General features: G+C 37.3%; 1 protein-coding gene across 1 annotated transcript; it reads left to right on the forward strand.

Annotated features, from left to right (window-relative positions):
* The first annotated feature begins 4,039 nt into the window (after window positions 1–4,039).
* aipl1 (aryl hydrocarbon receptor interacting protein-like 1) lies at window positions 4,040–9,361 on the forward strand. Its single transcript, XM_038283967.1, has 6 exons — window positions 4,040–4,255; window positions 6,020–6,199; window positions 7,175–7,363; window positions 7,505–7,681; window positions 7,786–7,927; window positions 8,841–9,361. The coding sequence occupies exons 1-6, from the start codon at window positions 4,151–4,153 to the stop codon at window positions 9,038–9,040; spliced, it is 993 nt and encodes a 330-aa protein (XP_038139895.1). The 5' UTR covers window positions 4,040–4,150; the 3' UTR covers window positions 9,041–9,361.
* The last annotated feature ends 673 nt before the right edge of the window (window positions 9,362–10,034 follow it).

Below are 10,034 nucleotides of genomic sequence, written 5' to 3' on the forward strand. Positions count from 1 at the left end.
GCCAGCCGCGCGGGTTTGCTGCATTCATATGCTAATTAGGGCCATTAGTACAGCTGATCGCTCTCCACATACGTCAAGGTACGTTTCCGACAATTTGTGGCACGACAAACGCTGACAAGCACGGGTTGCAAATTCTCGGAAACTGACGAAAATCAGGCAGATCTGCGGGAGTTTACGGGGGTTTACGGGGACGAAAATCTCACTTTTCATGCAGTGCAGCACAGTGACTACCTGTAGCCCTATATATAGCCCACTGACTGATTACAATATCGTAGACACCTGTGGTGCCAATGAGTGTATACTACCTTCAGTTAACATGTCTCTTTGGCAGTGATGGGACTAACGGCGTTGAAAGTAACGGCGTTACTAACGCCGTTACCTTTTTTTAGTAACGCGTAATCTAACTAATTACTTTGACTGTAACTATAACGCACCTTTTTTCATGATAGGACTCGTGCGCGCCTTGTCCTTAGAGAAGGGAGGATGAGATTGGCTGTTACGGGTGTTAACGTACAGCACACACAGAGAGTTGGAGAGTGAGGAGGGCTCCAGCAGAAAAAGAGTGTTTACCAGATGGAAATACCGGTGTTACGTCGAGCTGCGTTTCCCCATCAGATACTGTTTCCCGGGCATCTCAAAACAGCGCAGGCGGCATGATTCACCGCGTAAGCAAAAGGAAACGCGCATGCTCGCTAAAGGCGCGTAACAGCCGCCCTGTGCTCGCGCCACAGGGGGAATGGATGGATGGATGGATGGATGGATGGATGGATGGATGGATGGATGGATGGATGGATGGATGGATGGATGGATGGATGGATGGATGGATGGATGGATGGATGGATAGATAGATAGATAGATAGATAGATAGATAGATAGATAGATAGATAGATAGATAGATGGATGGATGGATAGATAGATAGATAGATAGATAGATAGATAGATAGATAGATAGATAGATAGATAGATGTTGCAGTATCTATAACAACCCAAACACACAGGATTTCAGAATTAGACATCCCCAGTTATTAATTTCATTCACTCACCAGATCTAAACGCCCTGTTTCACACCTATGAGTAGAGGTAATGCAGCCTGATGATATTGACACCGCATCAGATACCTAAACCCCATGTTAAGCAGGGGGAACTCTCTCTGATGGGGTTTAGAAGCCCATCAGAAAGCGTTCCCCCCTGATGTCATTTACGTTGAGTTGCAATAAATGCAAAACTCTCTGCAGGTTCTTGTCTTTGTCGTCCGCTTTATTCAGCTGGCTTTGAAACACACGCCGAGAAGGTGGGGGCTGGGTGGTGATGGTTACGGGGGCGAGAAACGCAAAAGTAAGGCAGTAGTTACTTTTACTAGTAAATAGTTACTTTTATTGTGGAGTAACTCAGTTACTAACTCAGTTACTTTTTGGAAGAAGTAACTAGTAACTATAACTAATTACTTTTTTAAACTAACGTGCCCAACACTGCTCTTTGGTCACATTATTGCCAGTCCTTTCTTTCCAGGCCTATTCATGAGTTTATATATAAAATCCTTCTGTTGAAGCATAGTTAAAAAGCAATGTGAGAGATTGTGGATATCTTCTATATATGGTTCGAAACATCGGGTCCCAGTATAGTTTACTTCTTAATCTATTGCCCCAATGTTTTGAAGGCCACAGTTGTTTAAACCCATATGTTGTGCTCCTTTTCAAATGAATAAGACTCAAGCTGCCGAACTGAGCACAGATGTGTATATCAAAGATATCCAATGGTAGAATCTATTACAGGTGGGTATCCTGCAGATATTGTAGAGTAAGATCTGCTATAGATGTTGAGGGTATCCTATACCAGGATCTGCTACAAATGTTTATGCAAAGGGAATCCTATATAACAATATGTTACAGATCAGATCTTCTGATATATACTTGGAAACTTTGGATATATGGCAGATGTGAAAACTTAAGATACTGTTTGATCTCTCCAGATATCAGGCCTTTTTGCCCAGTGTGTCTTGACTTCCAATTCCACATTTTTCATAGATTTTCTATTTATTATTTCTTTAGTAAGATCCAAGACATTTCTGTCAATATTGTATGTTATTAATGGGGGAACCAACAATTTCTTCTACTTGTGTACCAGGACATTTGGACGTCAAACTAATCCACAGTAAGGAGTAAATATTGTCTCTGGAGGTAGGCCTACTGGTTTCAAGTGTTCTGCTTAAAAAAGTGGTTTGGAAAAGTATATTTATTCCTGCTTACAGTTATTGTGTTTCATAAAAAATATGTGTTTGTTTTAATTATTTCATTATAGTATTTCGAAAACCAGAATTGATGAGCAGCTTCAGATTCGGACTGTTTTTATTACTTACTTTTAAATTTCAGATGTTATGATCCTTTACTCACTACTTGAGTTGTTTTTTCACCAAATATGTTTTTATTGTTTCTTAAATCATTTATTGAATGGCTACTTGAATTTTAGAATTCCACATGATTTGGCTGAGCTTTGATTATCTGGTGAATTGGACAGGTGAATCTAAAAATATTGGGGCAATATAACTTCACTCATTGGCATAAAGCAACTAGCATCATGGGAAAAAATGAAAAACTAAATACATTAATTCATAGTCTAAAGAAAAATCAAGAAAAAAAAACGTACTAACTTTGAAGCAAGTTGGTGGCAGTGTTATCACAAATTCTCAAACCTCTTTCTGGGCTAAAAAAATACTGTCTTTTGTTGAACTAAAAGACAACCTAAAATGTCATAGTGAATGTCAAAGTAGATCACTTGCTTTTCAAGTTAGAAAAAAACAAATACATTTTGATGCAGCTTTGTCAGGACTCCTGTTTTTGTGTTTGTGTTTCTGTGTTTGTCTTCCTTCATCTACCAGGAGGCGCCTGGTTCTGGTCCGCCTCCTCACACACCTGCTGATGGTTTCCTCGTTAACGGAGTGTTCTTAAGCTGCTGACTGCCACTACCTCGACGCCAGAGTGTTTGCCAGTTTTGGGTACTCTAGCCAAGCTGAGTTTTGCTGAGTCAAACTGAGTTTTTGTCAACCTGAGTTTAAATTTGTTTTTTGTCTTTGCCTCTTGGCAGGAAGTCATCCTGCAAACTGGTTTTCTCGGACCTTCTCTCCCTGGAAGGATCAACTGAGCTTCAGACTGAGCTGTGGTTCAAACAGGATGTTTGGATCCACTTTCCCCAAGAGATCGTTTGAGCTTCTTACTGAGAAAGGGATTGTTCTCCACTACGACCCGTTCAAGTACCACAGGAAATCTGAGTGGCAGTCAGTTTCTCCGTTCACCAACTAACAACCTAAGTCTGGGTAACCCTGTTCCGCCCTCCACCGAATCAGACAAACACTGGAACCACGGCACACAGAGAAGGATACAACAACTTCTCTGGAAACGTGAGTCGGAAACCAAATCCTCTTCTCCAATTTCACAAGTCAAATTCCCTACTGAGCCTGAACTAACCACTGTGTCTTCCCCTCACTTTACAGTTCCGGTTGAGCAGTGTTCAGAGCAATACTTTTCCCTCTATTTAACTTCTTCAATAAACCCATTAAACCTTTCCCTGGTCTCTCTGTTTTGGTTTTCTGCATTAGGGTCTGAACTTTGTAACATCATGACAAGCTTAAGTTATAATCAATCATATTCAATAAAATGCTTTGTAGAAAAGGCAACTTTTAAAAAATGTTAATACCTAACAACTCTAAATCGATCAGCGCCCATAAGTTACACGCTTTATTGTAACTCTACCGCGTCTAGAGACATTTTTCCACTTTCACAGTGACTCAGTCATTCTGATTGGTAGGATAGTAATTGTAAAAAAGCAACTTTGAATACATGTTACTGACTCTCAATTACATTTAGATGACTTTGACAAACAAGGCCATTGTAACATATGAATCTGCTTAAATGTTTCATCGGTGTCTGGCTTTCTAGAGGTTTCCTGAATGTTCATAGAGCCCCAGCTAAATAGCAAGAAGAGACAGTGGAACACAAAGAGAGGAGGAGAATATTCTAATCCTATTAACTCTGCCTTATCTAATCCATCAGAGGCAATAGCCCCAAGTCATTCAAATCCATTTGCAAGTGTTATATAATACCAACAATAAAAACGCTATTAGAATAATAATATAAATTGGCTGCATAGAAAAATCATGTCGGATATGCGAAATACGATGCTGATTGGATCAGAGGGAATTAAGAAGACCATTCTGCATGGAGGAACAGGAGACCTTCCCAAATTTATAACTGGAACAAAGGTACTGTTGGTTTTATCAACTTATTGAAACATTTTAATCAAACTTATCTATCTATCTATCTATCTATCTATCTATCTATCTATCTATCTATCTATCTATCTATCTATCTATCTATCATCTAGCATATTATTAGTAAAGATTAGTTATATTTTAAATCTCGGAGCAGAGTAGAGCCAACCAAATAGAAGCCGTCTGTAAAGACTTTACACAACAGACTCCATATGTCGCATCAGTTAATTTAACCTCATGGTCGAGTAAAAGATGATAAAAACCAAGCATCTTCAGTGACCTATTAATCCCTCCCAGATACAGGTAATACTGTACCTCATAGACTACTTGGACAATGTTTTTACTCGCTTACTTGACAAGTAAACTTACCCCAAAAATCTAATCAAGACTTTCCTACAAAACGCTAACTATCTAGAAACAAAAAGTAAACTAACTGTCCAACTTTATTAAAGTTTAGCAAACTAATCATACCAGGCGTTCAGTATCAAAGATTATAAGTGTAGCTTTATTGCTGACTTTAGCCTAACCATAATTATTAACACCAAATAAACCTATTTATAATTGTAAGACCTAAAGAGAAAATTCTACAATACAAATGAATTAGTCATACTTTAACTATCCATCTTTAACTCACCTTAACTAACATTGCTTAACTAGCTTTAAAAAGCCAAATCAAAAGTAATCTTCTATATTGTGCCAGCAAAACTAACATTATTGAAATAATCTTTGTGTTTTACATATATTTATGCAGATTTACTTTGTCTTGTTTAAAGGTTTTCCTTCATATCTTCCTAAAATTGTCAAAGGTGTCCAAAGTATTAATGTTTATTACTCAAATAGAAGCAGAAATCCTACTGTTTAAAAACAATTTTGCAGAAGAGTATCAACTCAACTCAAGTAAAAGTGTAAAACTGCAATTTTTTAAAACAACTTTAAGTATAAATTAATGCAGGAAAAGTGTTAAGGACAGATGCTTTACTTTACTACACTATTAAATGAAAAATTTTCTACAATTCTAGATGATAATTTCCTTTATTTTCTTAGTTTTATAACTAATGGTAACCGTGTAAAATTTAACTTTGCAACATCTTGAAAAAGTATTTCTTTTAGCTTGTGGTGAACAACAAGTAGATGCAGTACCAAGTCCAACCACAAGGGAATTAATTGTCTGGATGAAACAAATTATGTTGACGTTTTTGTTTTTTTATTTAAATACCAACAGGCTATAAAAAGAAATGAACTTAAATGAAACAAAACTAATGAGTCTATTTTTAAAATGTAACAAGTAGAAAGTAGAGATAATTTCTAAGAAATGTAAGGCATAGAAGAAAAAAGTTGTCTAAAAAAAAGTTGCTCCAATAAAGTATAGAATGCCAAAATTTCTACTTAATTAAGGTAACAGAGTATCTTTACTTTGTTGCTTGACACATCTGATAATTGCTGGCTGCTTATTTGTAATATATATTATATATAAATATCACCAAGGCTTATTAAACAGATTTCAGGTTGGTGCAAAGAAGTGCATAACTACTTTATGTTAGTTACTTATATGATGTAGTTTTTTTATTTCTTTACTTAGATTAGCATAGTGATAGATGAACATAGTGATTTAATTTCAGGTAGTATTTAAGAGCCAGTGCTCATATCTTAAACACGTTGCAGGTTTTTGATTTCTTAGAACTTTTCCAACATTTTTAACTCCTGTTGGACTAATGATTGTCTCTTTGATTTAGTTGTTGCTTCTTGTGATTCTAGGTGACATTCCACTTCCGCACACAGCTTTGTGATGACGAACGTACGGTGATAGATGACAGCAAAAAGGTCGGGACGCCTATGGAAATAGTGATTGGCAACATGTTTAAACTGGACATCTGGGAGACCCTGCTATCGTCCATGAGGATCGGGGAAGTGTCCGAGTTTTGGTGTGACACTGTTGTGAGTGGGAGAAAAAAAAATCCATTAATATATTATATTTGTTTGTTACTTTTTATAAATTATGTTTTATTTTCAAATCAAAGTTGGCGGTGTGCTCTATATATATGTGTACTGCACTCTGTCAGAGACAGATGGGTTCTGACATCCTGTCGTTAATCCACAACGATCTCACTCTCTAATCGGCTCCGACTCCTTGTGAATCAGCACTACTGACCGGGCTCCACTCTGATTAGATTTGATAGGGATAAAGGCATCTTTTTTACTTTAAATAACACAGCTACTTAACCTGTTCTGATGGTTGTGATGAAATTCAGACAAGTCAGAATTATGAAGCAACTTGTAGTAAAGGTCATTCCTTTTTAAAAACCAAACCTTTTGCCCCGACTCCACATTTTTCATTCTTTCATTTTTTGTGTTTCCAAAAATATAGACTTCAGAATAAGACGGATCAACTTTTAGTTGTATAGAGATCAAAAAGGGATTGTCAAGACCTACATAGAATATATCACCTATGGTTAGAGCTGAGAACTTTCTCTGCACAATTTGAATATCTAGGATATCCAATAACATTTATCCCTGACTCTGGGACTATGAAAATAAATAGTTAAATGATCAAACATGCTCTAACCATCTCTGCCAGAATGTACAGCTCAGTTGCAGCTAAGTTTTTTCTCTTGCTTCCTTCCCATTATAACAACGTCCCATTCCAATCACATCTAGGTTTCGGCCATGTTTTAGTCATTTACTTCATATATTTACTCTATATTAATATATATTAAGATCCCTAGAGACGTAAGTAAGCCTCATGCCTGTCTCATCTGAATTTACAGAGTTTTATCCTTTTTTTGGTCCTGCTCCAGGACCGGTAATAAGCCAAACTTTGAACCAGCTTTTATGCCAAAATGTTATGAGGTTGAAGTTCTACTGAAGATCTACTTCTGAAAACTCTAACGTGTAATCCACTCTCATCTTTAGCACACGGGTGTTTATCCGCTTGTGTCCAAAAGCATGCGACGCATTGCAGAAGGCAAAGACCCAGTAGAGTGGCAGGTCCACACATGCGGAATGGCCAACATGTTTGCATATCACAGCCTGGGCTATGATGACCTGGATGATCTGATGAAGGAACCAAAGCCGCTCTTCTTTGTCCTGGAGCTGCTGAGGGTGAGAAAAGAACAGCTGCTACGCTGCATCAATTACCTAATAAAAAATAATAAAAACAGCTTCTTTAACCAGCAGTATCTCCTGCATTAAATCAGAAATGACTTACAAAACTCTGTGTGTTTGTGTGTGCGCAATGAGCAGGTGCAGCAGCCCAGTGAGTACAACAGGGAGTCATGGGCTCTGAGTGACGAGGAGAGGCTGAAGGCAGTCCCTGTGCTGCACGGCCAAGGAAACAAGCTGTACAAACAGGGACACTACCAAGAAGCCACGCAGAAATACAAAGAGGCCATCATCTGCATTAAGAATGTCCAGACCAAGGTTAGCATACTTAACACATCTTGTGGAAGCCCTGTTTTGTTATAAACCAAAGAAGGAACTGTTTTGTTGCTTTTGCTTGTTATAAAGAATTTTTTCCTCGTCAGGAAAAAGCATGGGATGTCCCATGGCTGAAGCTTGAGAAGATGGCGAACACTTTAACGCTCAACTATTGCCAGTGTCTGCTCCGCATGGAGGAGTACTACGAGGTCATCGAGCACACCACTGATATCATCAATCAGCATCCAGGTTGGAATAACAAAGGTCTTTCATAAAACTCACAGGGGTGCAAAGACTTAGCAAACCAGGTTTTCTGCTCTAGATTTGCTAAATCAAGCCAGTTTACTCTCACTATTGCATAAGTAAATGATTATGTATGTGTATGAATCAAGCTCTGAGGTTTGTTAGAAAATCTAAATAAACAAACGCTATTATGAAGACCAAGGAAAACCATAGGCAGGTCAAGGTTGTGGCGTGATTCAAAGCAAGGTGAAGCAATAAAATGATATAATGAAGATTAAAGGCAATAAACTCCAAAGATGAAACTTGATTGCAGGTGTGCAGCTTTAAAGGAGACCAGTGACACTGACAACCGGCACTCAGTATGTCTCTAATTTTAGTTACCTATAGCAGCAGAGATTAGTTATCTGGACTCAACAAGTCATCTCTATATCATATATTTGTTCTTCCCAGCCAGTGAAGCAGGGGATTCCAATCTGCATTATGAATTAACCTGGACAGAATGCACTCACTGGGTTCAGTGCCTTGGTAGATCAAATACATAGCATAGAGATGACTTGTTGAGTCCAGATTCCCCATCTCTCCCCAGCAGCATAAAAAAATTGTTGTGAGCACTAATCAGAAAAACACCCAAATGTTTCCTGGCAAGCCTGATGGTTCTTCAAAGGACTGACATAGCATGCAACACTTTCAGATCTTTACTTGTAAAACATGAACTTTCATTACACAGTCGTACATCACTTTCCCATGCCGATTGAATATGATCCCAAAAACTCCCAATAAATATATTAAACAATATAGTTGAAATTTAACAAAATATGGAGAAGTTCAATCTGAAAATAGTTTTGCAAAGCCAATCTATTTTCTGCATTTTAAAACATTTACAGTCAGTTCAAAGATTTTTCCTCACTCTGTTCTGCAGGAGTTGCAAAGGCTTTCTACCTGCGAGGGAAGGCCCACAAAGAAGTATGGAATGAGGCAGAGGCCCGGCAGGACTTCAGTAGGGTGCTGGACCTCGACCCCGGCATGAAGAAGTCCGTGAAGAAGGAACTGGCGGTGCTCAACATGCGCATGGAGGAAAAGAACCAGGAGGACAGGAACAAATACAAAGGCATGTTTTGACCTAAAGACTGAAAACGTATCTTGTTTTTTTATTATTATTCTAACCGACCAAAACGCTGACCTCAACACTGCCCGAGGTCTACAGGTCTGCAGATCAATACCTGGAAAAGGAATAAGAAAAATTAGACATTTAACTTTTCGGTAGTGTTTATGTTTTTACACTTGTCGTAAAATGTGAACATAACTAAAAGCTTAAATCAAAAAGTATAGAAAGTGCTATAGATAATTTATTCTATTGGTTTTAGGATGCCTGTATTTTTATTTTTTTTTTATTCTTGCACAATATTCTAAAATCTGAATAAATTATACCAAACTTTGAAATCTGGGATGTTTTATTGCCTAATGAAAAATGTGTGTATTAAAAATCTTTATCCAAAGGCAGCAAAAAGTGGAAATACTGGACTGATGTTAAAACTAGAACCTCAGGTGAAACATTTTCAACAAGTCCTTTATTACAAGGATACTGAAACTCAGCACTTTAAGGCAATCTATTGGGAATACAAATATGGTACAGAAATGGACAATAAGGGTGTAGAAAGTAAAGGAGGATCACCCACAACAGTTCAGAAGAGGCCAATTACGCTCTCTAAGCAGATAACCAGCTTATAACTGGTCAGACTTCCATTTTCTCTATTATTAAAAATGTCAAAAAAGCTGTGCAATTAGAAAATTACAGCTACAACATTAATCATATGCTTTTATTCTGTATTATTCTTAAATGTATTCATTAGAATAAACACTGAAAATCAATAAGTTCTATTATTATAGCTATGATAAATTATGTTATCTTAGTAGTAGTGAACATACATTTTGATGAAGTTATATTTATTTTTAATAAATAAAATTATTTTTAATCATTTTTTTCCCAAGTATTATATTATGTAATTCCCCAATTCTTGTTATGTATTAAATCAAATGGGATTCCTTTATGGGCTACACATAATTAGTTTTGGTATTTAATCCAATGTTCCTTTTACTAACAATCATTGGATTG

This window comes from Cyprinodon tularosa, unplaced genomic scaffold, assembly GCF_016077235.1.
Source record: "Cyprinodon tularosa strain WSP-4 unplaced genomic scaffold, ASM1607723v1 ctg198, whole genome shotgun sequence".
NCBI classification, from domain to species: Eukaryota; Metazoa; Chordata; class Actinopteri; order Cyprinodontiformes; family Cyprinodontidae; genus Cyprinodon; species Cyprinodon tularosa.